Source organism: Ursus arctos, unplaced genomic scaffold (genome assembly GCF_023065955.2).
Source record: "Ursus arctos isolate Adak ecotype North America unplaced genomic scaffold, UrsArc2.0 scaffold_15, whole genome shotgun sequence".
Classification (NCBI taxonomy): domain Eukaryota; kingdom Metazoa; phylum Chordata; class Mammalia; order Carnivora; family Ursidae; genus Ursus; species Ursus arctos.
In genome coordinates, this window is record NW_026622819.1 from 62,234,345 (window position 1) to 62,252,231 (window position 17,887).

The 17,887-nt window shown below is 54.6% G+C and overlaps 1 protein-coding gene across 3 annotated transcripts in view; it reads left to right on the forward strand.

Moving 5' to 3' along the window:
- CDHR2 (cadherin related family member 2) overlaps positions 1–17,887 on the forward strand; it is a 36,152-nt gene that overhangs the window by 16,209 nt on the left and 2,056 nt on the right. For all 3 annotated transcript variants that reach the window (XM_048224378.2, XM_057312349.1, XM_057312350.1), the window contains 26 exons: positions 442–531; positions 2,276–2,365; positions 2,963–3,088; positions 3,160–3,306; positions 3,395–3,470; positions 3,559–3,674; positions 3,780–4,013; positions 4,956–5,111; positions 5,194–5,355; positions 5,637–5,698; positions 5,966–6,209; positions 8,252–8,491; positions 11,148–11,217; positions 11,363–11,968; positions 12,701–12,772; positions 13,142–13,191; positions 14,539–14,690; positions 14,832–14,940; positions 15,031–15,119; positions 15,584–15,652; positions 15,760–15,837; positions 15,932–15,992; positions 16,073–16,197; positions 16,721–16,834; positions 16,916–16,996; positions 17,247–17,304. In XM_048224378.2, the coding sequence (XP_048080335.1) occupies positions 442–531; positions 2,276–2,365; positions 2,963–3,088; positions 3,160–3,306; positions 3,395–3,470; positions 3,559–3,674; positions 3,780–4,013; positions 4,956–5,111; positions 5,194–5,355; positions 5,637–5,698; positions 5,966–6,209; positions 8,252–8,491; positions 11,148–11,217; positions 11,363–11,968; positions 12,701–12,772; positions 13,142–13,191; positions 14,539–14,690; positions 14,832–14,940; positions 15,031–15,119; positions 15,584–15,652; positions 15,760–15,837; positions 15,932–15,992; positions 16,073–16,197; positions 16,721–16,834; positions 16,916–16,996; positions 17,247–17,304 (3,477 nt within the window). The remainder of the gene's footprint in view (positions 1–441; positions 532–2,275; positions 2,366–2,962; positions 3,089–3,159; positions 3,307–3,394; positions 3,471–3,558; positions 3,675–3,779; positions 4,014–4,955; positions 5,112–5,193; positions 5,356–5,636; positions 5,699–5,965; positions 6,210–8,251; positions 8,492–11,147; positions 11,218–11,362; positions 11,969–12,700; positions 12,773–13,141; positions 13,192–14,538; positions 14,691–14,831; positions 14,941–15,030; positions 15,120–15,583; positions 15,653–15,759; positions 15,838–15,931; positions 15,993–16,072; positions 16,198–16,720; positions 16,835–16,915; positions 16,997–17,246; positions 17,305–17,887) is intronic.

A 17,887-nucleotide genomic window follows, 5' to 3' on the forward strand; every position in this document is an offset into this window, starting at 1 on the left:
CCATTTCTTGCCCTATTTTCTACATGGGGACGCACTGTGATGCTCTCACTCGTGTCCTCCAACAGACACTTAGGTTGTCCACAGCTTAAAACTACAGCAAACAAAGCTAAAATGAACATTCCTGTAGTAGGACACATTCCAGATTTTTAAAGAATAACCTAATTAGGTCTGCAACTCACTCAGAAATGGTTCTGTAAACACGTGGAGAGAGAGAGAGAGAAATCAAACAATGGCGAAATCTGAATGAAGAGTATTGAGAGTTTTGTGTACTATACTTGCAACTTTTCTGGTGTTTGAAATTGTATCAAAAATGAGATAACCCCAACTATTGCCGAATTGCCCGAGAAGCAAAGCCCACTTGCAGTCCCACCCAGACGCTCCTCCCTTTGTCTTCTCAAGCTCTCGCATCTTCCAGGCTCACCTGGGTTTTCTCACCTGCAGGTGCTGAGGACAATGCAGGTGATCGTGGAGGACAGAAATGACAATGCTCCTGTTTTCCAGAATACTGGCTTCTCCACCAGCATCAATGAGGTAACATCTGCCTTAATAGGTGTGTGTGTGTGTGTGTGTGTGTGTGTGTGTGTGTGTGATGCAGGCATCCCAGAAGCTCTTCTCAGGGTGCGAAGGACAAGAGACAGTCAGAGGGGGGGTTCAGGATCAGGAAAAAGCACCCTTAAAGGGGCAGCTGCAGTAACCAAATTCAGGGGAATGTAACCCCATGAACAATAGTTTCAGCAACACGTTGCAATCAATCAGACCGTATTAGAATGATTCAGTTATGAGAGCAAAACTTTTTTTTAAAGAAGGAATTGATTTTCTCATGTATCTGAACAATTTAGAGGTATACTAACTTTAGGCATGGTGTATCCAGGTACTCAAACCATGTTATCAAGAAGAGATTTCTCTCCACCTCTCAGCTTGGCTTATCTTATTGCCCCCATCCTTGGGTAAGGAGGCCATTCTCTCTTGTGGTGATAAGAAAGCAGCTCCCTGCTTGGCAAGTTGAACACAGACTGTTTCTTTCTCCATGGTCCTGGCTAAAACTCCAGGGTTGACTCTCATGGTTCACTTTGGGTCATGTGCCTCTCAACCTAGGGGTACGGAACACTCTGATTGGCTAGGTCTACATCATGAGCCTTCCCCTCTAGTAAGGGAGGGCAGCCGCACTTGAACGGCCTGCACGGGAAGGAGGTTCCCCAATGGCCCCTGAGCAGCAAACACAAACACCACTCCTGGATCTTCATTACCATGTGGCTTTGAAGGTGTATGAGGTGTGGGGCCCCACACTAGGTCAGACATAAGACCAGTGAAGTCCAGGCAGCCCTTTGACAGACTCTGATGGAGCACCTACTGTATACAGGCACTGTCCTTGGTGCTGAAACTATCTGGTAAATAAGGCAGACCTGGTCACTACCCTCAGTAGCTTGAATTCTAATGAAGAATATAGATAATAATCAATGAGACATTAAATAAGCAGGATTATTTCAGGTGGCAATAAGCTCCATGAAGAATGTAAAACAGGGCAAAGTAAAAGAAAGTAACCAGGAAGGGGTCTGGCTTAGGTTGAGCAACCAGGAAAGGCGTTTCTGAGTAGGTGACAACTGAGCAGAGACCTACACGGCAAGAGGGAGCCAGCCATGGGATGCCCCAGCAGAAGGATGTGTCAGGCAAGGGAACAGCAGGTTCAATGGCTCTGAGCTGGGAATGACTTTGGAGTTCTCTAGGCATAACCAGAAAGCTGGTGTGAATGGAGAGTAGAAGGTGAGGAGGAGGTGAGGTCAGAGAGGTGGCCGGAAGGTTTTTAGCACAAGAGTGATGTGGTCTGATTCATGATTTTCAAAGATCACTTTGACCACTGTGTGGAAATACTGAAGGTGTGGACAGGTCACAGGGGGCAAAGACCTCTCCAAAGAACTTTCCAGCTCTGCAGGGTGCTGTCTGGAATGTACTGCTATGGCTGGAGAGAATCCACGGGCTGTTTGAGCAGGAGAGTGGCACATCCTGGGTTCTGGAATGATTGTGCATCCTTATCCCAAGGGGCTCTGCATATCAGAAGCCAGCTGAGGTGGTAGGGAGAGGAAGAGGGGGTACTCTGCTCCCATCCCTCCCTCCCCCCAGCTGTCTCCAGAGGCCCAGCCCAGGTGGGAAGGAAAGGGGAACACTGGGTTTCAGGCTCCAGAAAGCCTTATCCCTGTGGTACAATTGGGGCACGAACTCAGGGAGGGGAAATGAGTGCTCGGTCACAGAGGGGATGGATTGGACTTCCTCATTACAGACCCTGCCCGTCGGCTCCCTGGTGTTTTCTGTGCTGGCCACGGACCCAGACACGGGGTCGGCAGGAGCGGTGGTGTACCACATAGAAGAGGTGAGCGTGGACAAGTCCTGGGGGAATATGGGCCCCACTGCTTCTCAAGACCACCAGGGGGCAGCATCTCCCACACAGCCTGCAGGAACTTTTGCATGTTGGGATGAGGACAGGGTCTTAGTGCTGGCCCAGCCCTGGCTCCCAAACCTTTTGCTGGCCCCCTCTGGACCTCACTTGCCTAAACTACTTAAGGAGGGTGCCTGCCATGGACAGGACCCTTCTTCCCACCCTCTCGCCTGGGCCACTGTTTGGGCCCTTGCTGAGTTCATGATACACAGAAGAGGAAACTGAGAGGCACAGTGTCTTGTCCAAAGTCACACAGACAGCGGGGGTGCGTGACCCCAGTTCTCCTGCAGACAGGTTTGCCAGCTACAGCTCCTGTCTCCTGCCCGTGATGACCCCAGCACATACCTTACCTCATGGACTCTCCTCTCAACCCACTGCTGAGACACCTGAGCTCATTTCCCAGAGGTGGAAACTGAGGCTCAGAGAGGTCATGTGACGTGGTGAGGGCGGCAGGGCTGGTCAAGAGCAGAGCCAGGGTTCGAGCCCCAGTGTCTCAGAGGGGGGTTCTGGCTTGACTGTGCTCTGCCTCAGGTCATCCCTAGCACTGGGGACAGCCAGCACCTCTTCGAGATCTTCCCCAACGGCTCCATCGTCCTCAATGGCAGCCTCAGCTACAACAACAAGAGTGCCTTCTATCAGCTGGAGCTGAAGGCCTGTGTGAGTGGGGGTGCAGACGGAGGGGCGCCACAGCCCGAGGCCTGGCCTTATGGAGACCTGTCTCCCTGCAGGACTCGGGCGGCACATACAACAACATCTTCATCGTCCAGTGCTCCTCGCCTGTCTTCCTGTCCATCTCTGTGATCGACCAGCCAGACCTGGACCCCCAGTTTGTCAGGGAGTTTTACTCGGCCTCTGTGGCTGAGGATGCACCCCAGGTGTGCCAGGGGACCCGGAGGGGTCTGGGTCGACACAAGAGGCCGGGAAAGGGTCTGGCACCCTGAAACCAGCTGCTTCTCTGCACAGGGAACGTCGGTGCTGAAGGTAGAGGCTGTGGATAGTGACAAAGGCATCAATGACCCAGTGACCTACAGCATTTCCAGTGAGAACGGTGGTGTCCCCAGGTGGAGGAAGAGGTGGGGGCTCTGCCAGAGCCACTGGAAATAGCAGCTCCTGCTGCCTCTCCCCAGACTCCACAAGGCCCGGCTGGTTCAACATTGGCCTGGATGGGGTGATCACGGTCAGTGGTTCCCTGGACCGTGAGCAGTTGCTGGATGAGGATGAGGAGGTGAAGGTGCAGGTCACGGTGAGTGAGGGGTCCACTGCCTCTTTTGTACCACACCTTTGACCTCTGTTCTCTCTGAGCTTTGGTTCTCTGACTTCTGCTCTCTGGTTTCTGCTCGGCCCCCAGGCCACCGAGATGCACCCCAACATCTATGGGCAGGAGGCCAAAGTGAGCATATGGGTCACGCTGACGGTGACAGATGTCAACGACCACAAACCTGAGTTCTACAACTGCAGCCTTCCAGCCTGCACCTTCACCCCCCAAGAGGCCCAGGTCAACTTCACTGGCTACGTGGATGAGCACGCGTCCACCCGCATCCCCATCGATGACCTCACCATGGTGGTCTACGACCCAGACAAGGCAGGTGCACCCCAGCAAGGGATGGCCGGGCGAGGGTGATGGTGGGGAGTGAGCCACAGAATTCGGTACCACGGTGCAGAGTGGGGGGGTGAGTGGTGGCGGCTGTGGTGCTGAACTTGAACAGTGGTGGAAAATTGGAGTTGTTAGGTGATATTTGGAAATGTGGGGTGATGTCACGCTGGTGGGTAGCTTTGTGTTCAGGGCAATGCGAGGTGGTGCTGAACAGAAGGGCAGGATTGAGTGGGTTAATACTGGATGCTAGGTAATGTTGAGTGGGGTATAGTGTTCAGTGGTGTTGAGGAGAGGGATGTTGGGGTGTTGGCTATTGGGGGTGAGGCAGTGTTGAGCATAAAATGGCCTGAGTGAGTGTGAAGTTGGAGGGTATTCTTCAGTGGGGTGGGTATTGAGTGCTGGGTGAGCTGGTGGCACTGAGCAATGAACACCTACGGACGGTGTTTGGTAGTATTTGGTGATGTTGAGTTGGTACAAAATGTGGGGTGGAGGGTGGTATTGGGTGGTGGTAGGTGGGTGGGTGTGTTGATTTGGTGGTTGTAGTTGAGTGAGGTGGAAGGGGTGCGGAAGGGAGGGTGGTGTGGGTAATGGGGTGATGCTGGGTGTTGCTGGTGTTTGGTGTCGGTATGGGTGGTGGACCGTGTTGAGTGGGGGTTGGTAAAGAAGACTCAGTGATGTCTTCCAGGAGTGAGGGCAGTATGTCCAGGCTCTGTCTTTCCAGCCCAAGGCAGGAGCCCAGGCACCTGGGGACATCTTCTCCTGATGAGCCCACATTTGCAGGGAACAGTGAGCAGCCCAGCTTCCCCAGGGCCCTCTTGCCGCAGTCTTTTAAAAGTCCCCTCTCATGGGCTCCAGGGATTAGGGGCCAGATGCAGGTTGGTGCACTGCAGGGGTTGGGTTCTCGACTATACCCCAGGTCCGTCTCCACAGGGCAGCAACGGCACCTTCCTGCTGACCGTGGCGGGCCCTGATGCCGCAGCCTTCAGCGTCTCCCCCGAGCGGGCAGCAGGCTCCGTGGACGTGCAGGTGCTGGTGAGGGCTCCCGAGCTGGTGGACTACGAGACGAAGACGGTGATGCTTGTGCAGGTGAGGGCCGCTCTGGGGCGCCCGGGAGCACAGTCCACGGGCACTCTGATCCCACTGCTGCTGCTTCTTCCTCTGTCCTTAGGTCATGGCTACGGACTCAGTCAGTGGGAACGCCTCCGTCGCCCTGGTGACCATCCACCTTAGAGACATTAATGACCATAGGCCCACATTCCCCCAGAGCCTGTACAACCTCAGCGTCCAGGAGCACAGTGCAAACGGCACTGTGGTCACCAACAGCATCCATGTGAGTGGTGGGGACCCCGTGGGGCTGGGCTTGTCGAGACACGGGGAAGGGCAGACCTGGGGACCGTGACCCTGCCCAAGTCTCGGTATCATCCAATGTCCTCAGGCCTGAGCCAGTGCACACGCATGTGTGGGGGGGTGTCTGCTTGTGAATCGGAGTGCGTTGGGCCTTCTCCCTCTGTGACAGGAAGCAGGATAGCCCTGTCCTCTTCGATTGTGTGGCTGGCAGTGAGTGCCATCGTTTCCAAACCATGTTCCATTGCCTATCTCTCTGCCTCACAGGCCTTTGACCCCGACACGGGTGAGGGGGGCCGCATCACCTACAGCCTGCTTCCAGGGAGCGGGTAAGGTCTCAGGGTGGGCAGGGGGCAGGCGGACGAGCGAGGCCCAGCCCTGCCTCTCTGCCTCGCGGTGGGGCTAGAGCAGGCAGGTGAACTATGGGACACCCGGTTCCGTTTCAATTTCAGATAAACAGCAGATAATTTGTTTAGTATAAGTAGGTGGCAAATATCGCGTGGGGCACACTAAAACGTTGTTCGTGGTTTACCTGAAACTCTAACTGAAGGGGGTGTCCCGTATCTTTGTTTGCTGCCTCTGGCCATGCTGAGCAGGGCAGACATCTTTGCGGTGGATCCGGACACGGGCACAGTGACAGTGAGGAACAGCGACCTGTTGGACCGAGAGCAGCAGGCCGAGTACTACCTCACGTTGCAGGCCACAGATGGTGGGAACTTGTCGGGCTCCACGACGCTGCACGTCGTCCTGCTGGACATCAACGACAACTCCCCTGTGGTCAGCGGCTCCTATAACATCTTTGTCCAGGAGGAGGAGGGCGACGTCTTCGTGACCATCCAGGTGCGGGCCGGCCTGGACTCGGCGGCTGGGACAGGGGCGGGGGACCGAGCCTGGCTCTGTAGTCATGCTGGCCCTGGGTTGGAGTCTGGGGTCTCCTCTGGGGTCCTGAGAATGTTTATCCGTCTCTCAGGGCCTCTGTCTCCTCTTTGGAAAACGAGGACAATCATGGTCCTTGTTCCTAGGGTCACTTGGGGAATAATGAGATAATACATGTAAAGGTCTCAGCACAAAGCCCAGCACAGAGCATGTCCTCAAAAACATACTGCTCTTTAATTCCAGCCCCTGTCTCATTCCAAAAAGGATTTGAGGTGACTTTGATGAAAAAGTCAGGTAAAAAAAAAAACGGAGAAATAAGGAAAAAGGGAAAACGAGAATGGTGTTGCTAACGGGCACAAAGGTAAAGTTAGAACCAGAACCACACAATTGCCAGGAGGGGAGCTGAAAATTCAGTTCTGGGCTTCCTGATAGCCAGTGCAAAAAAGGAAATACCAGTGGCCAGGTTCACAGGGTCCGTGAGGTAAAAATTCACCATTGGCTCCAGACAACATCAGAGGCAAGTCTCTCCCGGAGTCATCTGAAAGGGGGCCTTGGAAGAAGTGGGAAAGAAACCAGGTCCTCAGAATGGCAATCACGTGGCCACAGAGCGCACTCCTACTCCCGGGGCTGTGAGGTCTCCAGAGCACAGTCCCCTCCCCGGTGTCCTGACTGACTTGTGAAGCAGATGCTCTAATGCTCCCCAATTCTCAGACGGAGAACACTGAGGCCAGAGAAGTTAAGTGACTTTTTTGGGCTCGCACAGCCAGTAGGTGGCAGCCCTGAAGCCAGAGCTCAGACCTTTCTGCCCTGAAACCTGGGCCTTTTCTTCTTGCTGCTCCGGTCTGTGGGTTCCTTGGGGCAGGAGCATTTTAGATCTGCTGCTGTAACCACAGCGCCCAGCGTGAGCTCTGAGAAGTGCTTGGTGAATTAATTGGCCTGAATTCAAAGTGCTGAGAGGTGAACAGACAGGCTCAGGCTTCTGGAAAAACCACCTCTGGCTGCCTGTACAGGAGGCATTTAATACACAAGATCCCAAAGGAACTGAAATGAAAGAGCTGAAGGTGGGGGATGGGCAAGGAGGAAGGGACAAGACGAGGTTCCAAGTCAGAGTAGCCCAGCTCTGGATTCAAAGCCACATTTGCTGATAACCTGTGGTGCACTAGGCCCTTTGCTGGGCCCCAGTCCCCTGAGATGAATCCACCATAATTCCTGCCCCCACGTGACTCTCATTTAGGGGGAGGGTGCCACACACCCAAGGGTGTCACTTGTGCTGTGTTGAAGATAGCTCCAAGGATGTGGAGGCCCTGGGGAATCACCAACCTGGCTTGGAGTCAGACAGAGAGGTGTAGAGGGCATTCAGGGTGAGGGGAAGGCTTATGCAAAGGCCCGGGGACAAACCTGCTGTATTCTTCATGCTGGATCACCCCAAAGGCAAACCAAGCACACATTCAGAACCCTGGCAGGCCAGGAACACACACACACACACACACACACACACACACGCACGCATGCACGCACGCACGCACATGAATTGGGTGAAGAATCAGCTGTTTTAAAAAACAGCACTGAAGTAGTCATTGTGGGAAAACCAGAATCTCGTTGGACTTCACACTTATTTTATACTTGTTTTTGAATTTTGAATATCTATGCTATACTGCCCCACGCCTCCTCCCCACTAGAACCTCAGCTTCGTAAGGGCACCGTCTTGCTCATGACTCAGTGCCAGCATCTAGAACAGGGCCGGGAACATGGTCGGTATGCAGTGAATGTTTGTGGGATCGATGAGTGACCTCAGGGCTTAAGACCTCAGAAGCTCTTGCAAGCTGTTGATCGGACCCTCTTTGATGGGAGACTGCGGCTGAGAGATTGGCCAGTGTCCCACTGGCATTAGGCCCAGTTACTGCCTTTATGGGCCAGTGCTGGAGGGGGAGGCCAGGCTGCAGGGGAGGCGCTGGGGAGCTGGGGAGCCCCTGAGACCTAATGTCCGGATGCTGGTTCTCCCACAGGCTCAGGACAACGATCAGCCCGACACCAACAACAGCCGTCTGCATTTTAGCCTGCTGCCGGGCCCCTACAGCCACAACTTCTCGGTGGACCCTGATAAAGGGATCCTCAGAAACCTGGGGCCCCTTGACCGAGAGGCCATTGAACCTACCCTGGGGGGCCGGATTGTGCTGACCGTGCTTGTGGCTGACTGTGGCGTGCCTGTCCTCAGCACTGAAGTTAACGTCACCATCAACGTGGAGGTAAGGCCTGGCTCAGCCGCAGGCAGGGTGCCAGGACGGGCCCTGTGTTGGAGAGCTCCCAGCAGACGGCCGGAGCCCCCACCCCTCCAACTGGAGTCACATTTCTGCCCTTTGCAGCGTGTGGGCAAGAGAGTTCTGGAAGCAGGCTGCCTGGGTTAGGGTTCTGGCTCAGCTGTGTGGACTTAGGCAATCACTCAACCTCCCTGTGCCCTCAAGTCCCTCACCTGTAAAATGGTGATAAAAATACCAGAAAGTGAGTTAACGAATGGACAGTGCTTTGCAGAGTGCCCGACCCAAGGAAGGTACTCAGTGTACGCAGTCACCCCCTGCCACCGACCTCCGCGTTTCCTGGTTTCACTTTGCTCAGTTTGGGTCAGCGGCAGTCAGCAGCGATCCGGGGGCAGATGATCCCCTTTCTGACGTAACATCGTCAGGAGGTCAGGAGCAGCCTAGCGACGTCACAATGCCCACGTCATCGCCTCACTTCATCTCATCGCGTGCACATGTCATCATCTCTAAGAAGTAGGACGAGTACAGGACAATCGCATATTTGGAGAGAGAGAGAGGAACCACATTCACATTGGCTGTTATCACAGTATATTGTTATAGTTGTTCTATTTTATCATTAGTTATTATTAACTATTTATTTTTAGTTATTATTAGTTATTTTATTATGAGTTATCTCTACTATATATAGAATATATAGTATATTCGATGCCTAGTTTATAAATTAAACTTTATCACCGGTATGTACGTATAGGAAAAAACATAGTGTATACAGGTTTTGGTACCACCTGTGGCTTCAGTCATCCCCCGGGGGCCTTGGAACGTTTCTCCTACAGATAGGGCAGCAACTTCTTACCATATTGACTCTAATTACCATTCCCAAAGTTCTGCTGAAACTCTCCTATCACCTCACCGCCATTCAAGGTAAAGAGAAGGGGGAAATCAGCACTTACAGGTTTTACTACACACCTGGCCCTGCAAGGTAGGGATGGTTATTACCATTTTCTTTATTTATTTTTTATTAAAGATTTTATTTATTCGTTCGACAGAGAGAGAGACAGCCAGCGAGAGAGGGAACACAAGCAGGGGGAGTGGGAGAGGAAGAAGCAGGCTCCCACTGGAAGAGCCTGATGCGGGGCTCGATCCCAGAACGCCAGGATCATGCCCTGAGCCGAAGGCAGACGCTTAACGACTGAGCCACCCAGGCGCCCCTATTACCATTTTATTGATTAGGAAACTGAGGCACGGAGGGTGAGAGGCTTGTCTAGGGCCGCAGAATGGGGTTTTGAACCCAGTCTGTCTGGTTCTTAGGCTGCCACCAGCCCACAGGGCACGTTCCTCTACAAAAACGTTGTAACAAATGGGCGCCTCTACAATGCCCGTGATGTGGATGGCGCCCCCTAAGCCTGTGCAGTGCACAGCCCACACCACCCCACAGTGCAGCCCTGTGTGCCACTGGGGTGGGATGTGCTGCTTTCCTGCAAGGATCAGAGGGAGACCTCAGGGAAAATGGAGAAACAGAAGCCGAATTAGGACTTGTCAGCTTGTTCAGCTGTCCTTGGGGTGAAGTAGGCCATGAAGAAGGAAGAAAGCAGAACTGTGTTTAGTGAGCGAGTAGGTCCTTTCACACCCCCAAACTAGTCCTCACAACCGCCCCTAGAGTGGGGACTATGACCCCATCCTGCAGATGAAGACACTGAGGCTCCGAGAAGTCAAGTCACATGTGAGGCAGAGGCGGGGCTGGATTTAACTCAGAGCTGCGCTCTTGCCACCCCTGTGACTTAGGAAGCAGCTGGCCACATGCACTGAGCCAGAAACGCCATTCTGGGAAATCACCAGCAGAAAATACATCTAGTTAAGGGGGAGATGGCTTTGTTTTCAAAGATGTCTGTTGAACCATTCTTTAGAAAAAGCTGAAGGCAGAAGCAGACACGTGTGGGCTGCCCCGGGGAAGGGCTGGAAAAGCCAAGGGCACCCCCAGCATACACCGGTGTTTGGGGAGGAAGCAGTTTGGAGGCAGCTCCGTGCGGTGACAGCAGTGGCAGTCTCTGTAGGTGTGGGTGGCCAGGGCCGGAGAGGGTAGTTGAGAACAGAAAACAGTGGGCATCTAAGGCCAGGGCCAGGCCTAAGCCTTGGCAGGTGCCCGGAGTTCAGCTCTGCCTGAGCACAGAGCAAGTGTCCTGGGGTCACCTGAGCTCAGGAGGGACGGGAGAAAAGAGGGGACAAGGGAAAGCTTGGGCCATGGGGCCTTTGTGGAAACAGCAGTATTGGTACCAACACAATAAATCTGAGAGATGGGGAGTCAAGCTGGGCCAGACAGGGACACCGATAGGGACTCAACCACCCTTCCTGAGAGCAGAGTCTGAGATGGCTCTGAGTTGTGGTTGGAGAAACAGGTTTAGGAGCTGGGGCTCCCTGAACGTGTAAAACTAACTTCTGAGGTCCTGCCACAGGCCTGCGAGCCCCAGGTGTGCACCCTGGGCTAGTTCTCTCCTCTCAGAGGCCCTTTTCTCATCTGTGAACTGAGGAGACGCCGAGTGAGAGTCTGTGCCTTGGTCAGAGGAAACGCGAGCTTCTCAGTCTGGCTCTGGGGAGGCTGAACCGTGGGGGCTCCTGAGGCCCCCGGGCTCAGAACTTCCTCTGCCCGCAGGACATCAATGACAACCTGCCCATCTTCAACCAGTCCGTCTATTCCTTCTCGGTGAAGGAGAGGGACCCAGGTAAGTCCTTTCTGAGTCAGGCCGGGCACTGGGGCTGGGGCCCAGTGAGGCATCTGACCCTCCCAGGGGCACTTGAGGGAGGCGAGGGCAGAGGAAGCGTCCGTGGCTGGGCCAGGGTCCCTGTGAAGTCTGCCCTCATCCGCAGGAGAGCTGGTGGGCGTGGTGAAGGCCTGGGATGCGGATCAGACGGAAGCCAACAACCGCATCAGCTTCAGCCTGTCGGGGAGCGGCGCCAACAACTTCGTGCTCCGAGGCTCGCTGCTGGGGTCTGGGTGGGCTGAGGGCCACCTCTGGCTGCCCTCGGACGTGAGCCTGGACTATGAGACACAGGCCGCCTACAATCTGACAGTGAGTGCCGAGAACCCAGACCCCCAGGGGAAAGAGGCCACGGCGAAAGTCTTTGTGGCCGTGGAGGACGTGAATGATGAAGCACCCACTCTGGACTCAGCCTCGCTCCGGGGCATCCGCGTAGCTGAGAACGGCTCACAGCATGGCCTGGTGGCCCAGGTGATTGCCCGGGACGTGGATACCATGGCCCAGCTGGAGGTACAACTTGTGAACGTCATCTGTACCAAGGCTGGGGTCAACGTGGGCAGCCTGTGCCATGGCTGGTTCTCTGTGCTGGCCAACGGCTCGGTGTTCATCAGGCAGAGTGAGGCCATTGACTATGAGACCTGTGACCTGGTCACGCTGGTCGTGCGGGCCTGCGACCTCACCACGGACCCCCGCTTCCTGGCCTACAGCGACAATGGTGAGGCGGCCCGGCCCGCCGGGCTCGGGAGGCTGTGGCACGGGGGCCACGGGCTGGGGTCCGACTTCCGGCCCCAGGTCTTAGCAGCTGTGTCACCGGGAAAGTTGTGACACCTCCCTAAGTTTCCATCCCCACCTGTCAAGTGGCGCTGGGCAGTAGGTTGACCGCGAAGACAAGAACACGTGAGAAAAGCGTTTAGCGCGGTGCCTGGCACAGACTCGCTGGTGTCTTGGGTGCTCATACCCCCCTCTGATTGTGACGGCTTGAAGAACCATATTAACAGTCGCCTGCTTTGAGACCGTCCCGCAGCCGAGAGCTGGTCCAGGCACCGTTAAAAACACGTCTTTATGTTACTCCCACACAACTGGTGGGGTAGGGGATCCCTGTCCAGTTTTATAAATGAGGAAACTGAGGCAGACGGCGGCCAGATCAGTAACCCAGCTTACACAGCTAGCAAGCGTCAGGCTCATGTAGTGGCCAGGTGGCATGTACCCGGGCCGGGCTGTCCCGGCCGGATGATCTCGGACAAGGTGCTACCCTCTCTGAGGTATGGGGAGGATACTCTGTGCCGCAGAGGAAACTGAGTGAGCGCCCCAGGGCAGGAGCAGGGGGCAGTGCATAGGAGATGCATGGGAGGGAGGCAGCGGGGGGGGGGGGGGCATGGCTGAGGTGCAGGCTTTCTGGGTCAGGCCTCTGCCTAGAGGCCAGAACCAGCCAACCTTGTTCCTCTAGGAAGCCTCGCCATCACCATTGAGGACATGAATGACAACGCTCCCTATTTTCTGCCTGCCAATAAGACTTTTGGTAAGCGGCCAGCCTTTCCCTCCATACTCGGCCGGGATTTCCTTTGAGCAGCTCACATCGACCCCCCTTAGCGCCCTTGGAAAGAAAGGAAGGCCTTCAACAGGAGGGGAGACCGCAGCTCTGCCCCAACTCATATCGGACCCTGGGCCGGGGCCTCCCTCTTTGGGCCTCAGTTTCCCCATCTGCACAATGGGAGGCGGATGAGCTGCTAACTGATGACTCAGAGGCTGTTGTAATGGGGGGTTTTGATGGTAGAGAGGTTGAGGGAAGGTTTGGGGAGACTGCATCCTGAGCTGGGCTTGTGATCAGCGCTCAGCCAGGTGGGCGCTGGCCCTGACCCCACTGACCCCTTCTTGTCCACACTTGTAGTTATCATCCCAGAACTTGTGGTGCCCAACCAGCAGGTGGCTTCTGTCCAGGTAAGCCCTTGGCTCCTGCCTTTGTCCATCACATTAGCCCCGGGAGACACAGGACCAAGGCCTTCAGGCCTTTTGGCTGCCCCCAAAATGTTTTAACACTAGAAAGGAAATTTATTGGCTCCAACATATGAAAAGAAAACCCCAGAATGGAGATGAACACTTGCCTAATTGATAGGATTAAACTCCTTTAATTGTCATTTGGTTGTCATAAAAATTTCATGACCATAAAAACTATTCGTAGGCTAGATTTTTTTTCACTACACCACAATTCTTGAGTCATACAGACAAATCATAACAACTGTAAACTAAATGAGTTCCTTGCAGATACATAATTTCCAGAGTGAAATTATAAAAATACTTTCAGGGTTTTACGGCGTCGGACGTGGGAGTGTTTGTTAGAGGGTGCTGGGCGTGCCACGCGGGCAAGCGAGGCTTCCCACACAGCCCAGGCGCCCGGGTCTGGTGGGGCCTCTTACTGACCTGGGGTGCTGCCTGCACTCCTGGGGCTCAGTTTCTCTCCTGAAAGAAGCTGGCAGGTCCTGGCAGTGACGTGTGGGGTGAAGAGGTTGGGGGTATGTGCGCCCCTCCCTGTGCCATGGGAGGAGGCCAGCCTTCCCCACTTCGAGCTGTCTTCAGCAGGACAGGGTCTCCCTCAGAGCCCTGGTTTCCTCTCATTAAATGGGGATAGTAATTCTCTCTCCAGGTTTTTTCAAGCCTTAAAGAGTCCTCCAATCTTCAGCCAATTGCATTCCCATGTCGTGAGTGTGGCCATAGGCTGGAGCCATTTTCTTTAAATTGACTCTTTTTTTGAAATTTAATCACCAGCTTTGGTCTCATTCTGAACAGTGGGCTCACGGGTCTGTGTGTTGGCTATATGTTTCTCTAAAAGGCACCAGAATTAACAAGAATATTTATGCCGTCTCCTCCAATCATTTCATGGCCCACTAGGGAAATTTGTACTCATGTCAGTAAACACTGAAATGAGGGATTTAAGGGAAGGAACACAGTAGGTGCTCAGGAAATTTGAGTGTCTGTATGGTTGTGTGTGTGTGTGTGTGTGTGTGTGTGTGTGGCAGTGGGTGGGGGGGGGAAGCAGGGCAGGATTTCCACATGGGATGGACTTTGGAGAGCAACTTGTTGAGTTAGGGGCCAGAAGCAGGGACTTGTCCAATCCTGGGTTTGCAAAGCAAGCGCATCGTTTAAGGTGTTTGTTTAGTTGGGGGCGGCCCGGAGGAGGCTGATGGAGATGCTGGGACCAGCCTCCCAGGCCATCTCAGCTGCCGATTCCTGCTGGGGGTGGAGGGGTGCCTGGCCTGGCCCCTAGGTGTTGTCCATTCTTTCTCCCAGGCCAGAGACGATGACTCAGGGAATAACGGGGCCATCCTGTTCTCCATCCTCCAAGTGGATTTCATCACCAAGGATGGGGCCACGACCCCTTTCCAGGGCTTCTTCCGGGTCACTACCTCCTCGGAGGCCAACGTGTTCACTGGCAGCATTGAGTAACTGTGGGCAGCCCCTGGATGGGGGGGAGGCAAGGGGGTCCCAAGACAGTGAGTTCCCCACCCTGGGGGGTGTAAGTAGGTTCCAGAAGACTCCAGCTTGGGTACCAAGACTGAGCTGTGCTCATCTGTCTTCAATAGGCTGGTGACCAACCTTGATTCCACTCTCCAAGGCGCTTACCAAGTGACAGTCCAGGCCCGGGACACACCTTCAGTGGGTCCTGCTCTGGAAGCCAAAATCACCCTGGACGTGAGTGTTGGGCCCTGTCTCTAGCCCCGGGACCCCCTGCCAGCTCCTGGGTCCCTTGTGCCTCATGTGCCCCACGCCTCCCTCCTGTAGCTCTTCACTGTGGACCAAAGCTTGCGTGTGAGGTTGCAGTTCTCCATGACCAAGGAGGAGGTGGGCGCCAACATGGACGAGATTACCGCGTACGTTTGGAGCACCTAGAGGGGGCTGTGGGGAAGAACAGGGCCTGGGAGTCTGGTCCCTGACAAGACCTGGACGGAATATATGTCAAACCTGTCCCTGACCTGCACTTGATTTTGTCCCTGTCTTCTATCTGTACCTGTACCTGCACTTCCTTTCCCAGTGCTCCTAGAAGCCTAGGGTTGGCTGGGCAGAGCGAGGCCTAAACAGGGCCTCCATGTATAGTTGCGAAGGCTGTGTACTGCACAAGGGCATTGTGCTTGCTCAGTCCTAAACCCAGCCCCAGAGGAAGGGCCTGTCTTGTCTAATTTGCACAGAGGTGCTATCTTAGTAGACAGTGAAGCTGGCCGGAGGAGGCACCCCTTTCTAATTCACACAATTCCTAATTCCCACTGGGAGAGTCCTGGCCACAGGCCTGGCCTAAGGCCCCTACCCTACGCCTCTGTGACATCTGCCCCCTTTTCAGGGCTCTCGTTCAGGCCACCAGGACTACTGTCTATGTTGTGAGCATTCAGGACATAGAATCCACGGCTCGGTGAGTGCCCACAGGCCCAGTGGTTGGAGTGAGGATGAGAAACAGCAGCATGAGGGGCCTGTTGGGTGGTTCTGGACTGTTTACTCTTTACCCCTCCCCCATTCCAGGGCCCGGGGCCGTTCCTACCTTGATGCCTATTTTGTCTTCTCGAATGGGACAGCCCTGACCCTTGATGAGCTGAGTGTGTGAGTGGGGCTCCCCTTGGGGCGGGCAGGAGGGTGAGCAAAGTGCCTGGGGCATGCCAGTGTCCCTCGGGTCTGAGTGGGACTCTGTGGCCAGGATGATCCGGAACGACCAGGACTCACTGATGCAGCTGCTGCAGCTGGGGCTGGTGGTGCTGGTGAGTGTCCGCTCGGCGGGGCTAATGCGGGAGTTGGGGGGGGGTGTCCACCCACAACCTCCCTCACACTTCTTCTCCAGGGCTCCCAGGAGAGCCAGGAGTCGGACCTGCCAAAGCTGCTCATCGGTGTCACCACAGGACTGGGAGTGGCTTTGCTGCTGGTCATCGTGCTCATGACCACGGCCCTCCTGTGTACCCGGAAGAGGTACTGCTCCCATCACCCCCGGGGTCTCCAACCCCACCTTTCCCACCATCCGAGACATCTGGTGGGTAGAGAAAGCTTGGGTTTAGGCATCCGGTATATCTGTATTTAATCCTCTGAGACCGTCGTGGCCACTTGGGTAGGTCATCTGCCCTTCCTGAGCCTCAGTTTCCTTTGCAGAATGAGCACAACACTAGATTCCTCAAGGCACACGAGGATGCAATGTGTGTCCTGCAACCAGCAAGATGTCTGGCACATACTATGCATTTCATAAATGCTGCCTCTTTTTCCTTTTGCAATATGTTTGGAGTCAGCAGCCATATATGCATTTGACTCCAGGCCTTGCCACTGGCCAGCCTTGACGAGTCAGTTCTTTTCTCTGGCTCTTACTTGTGCCCTCTGTAAAATGGCACTAACTCTCTGACCTGCCAGGGTTGTTGTGAAGTCACACTCTCAGTGCCTGCACTGGGCACACAGTGGGTGTGCAGGGAAAGTAGTGACCCCCCCAGCCCCCGGTTCTCCACAGCTACCACCGGAAGCTTCGGGCTGTGAAGGCTGCCAAGGAGGCCCGGAAGACAGCGGCAGGGGTGATGCCCTTAGCCTCTGCCATCCCTGGGACGAACATGTACACCACTGAGCGGTGAGTGGGGGTCGAAGAGTGGGTAAGAGGCTCCATGGGGTGTCTGAAGTTCACAACTGCTTGAATAGGACTTCTCTCCAGGGCCAACCCTATGCTGAACCTCCCCACCAAGGACCTGAACTTTGAGTCCCAATCCTCCTCCAGTGACCTAGACCACATGAGGTAAGCAGTGACCCTCACAGCCATGCTGGTCAGAGGTGGTGGTGGTACAGGTGGTGATGGTGCTGGTGGTGGTGGAGATGATGGTGGTAGAGTTGGTGGTGGAGGTGATGATGATGGTGGTGGTGGAGATGATGGTGGTGGAGGTGGAGATGGTCATGTGTTGATGGTGGTGGAGGCAATGGTGGTTCTTGGTCATGGACAAGGAAGACTGGGGCTACTAACTATCTGAGCTCCATCATCTCCCCCACAGTCTCAATTCCCTGGATGACAACTCTATCGACCTGGAAAAGGACAAGGAGATAACCAAGGCAAGATGGGGGATGAGTTGGTGTCTGGGGCTTCTTGACTTGGGGTCCTTCTCTGAAGGGTGGGGTTCGGGACAGAGCTGAAGGACCTGTTGCCGACAGGCACATGTCTCTGCACCAGGCCCTGGGAAGCCCATGGCTTTGGAATAGGGTCCAATCCTTGCTTTTCTACTGGTTCACTGTGACTTGGGGTAGGTTACTGCCCTCTGGTTCTCAGTTTCCTCATCTGTAAATGGGGATCAGAACACTAACCATGCAGAGCTTTTTGAGGATGAAGTTAGAAAGGGTATGAAAACCACCTGGCATGAAGCAAGAGCTAAAAAATCTGGTTCCCTCAGTTTATACCCTTTGTATGAAAGCTGGCAGGGTGCAGGGAAGAAATCTGGAGGTGGACATAATCTAGTAGAGAGGGTAGGCTCAAATACACAGCAGTGCCACCATTTGTTCAGTAGGTGAGATGGTTCAATTAGATCAACAGTTCACACAGCCTGGGCTGCCACCCGGAATCACACAGGAGAACTCTTCAGACACGCCAATGAGGTGTCACAGCCTGGAGATTCTGATCCAATGGGTGGGGTGGGCCTGG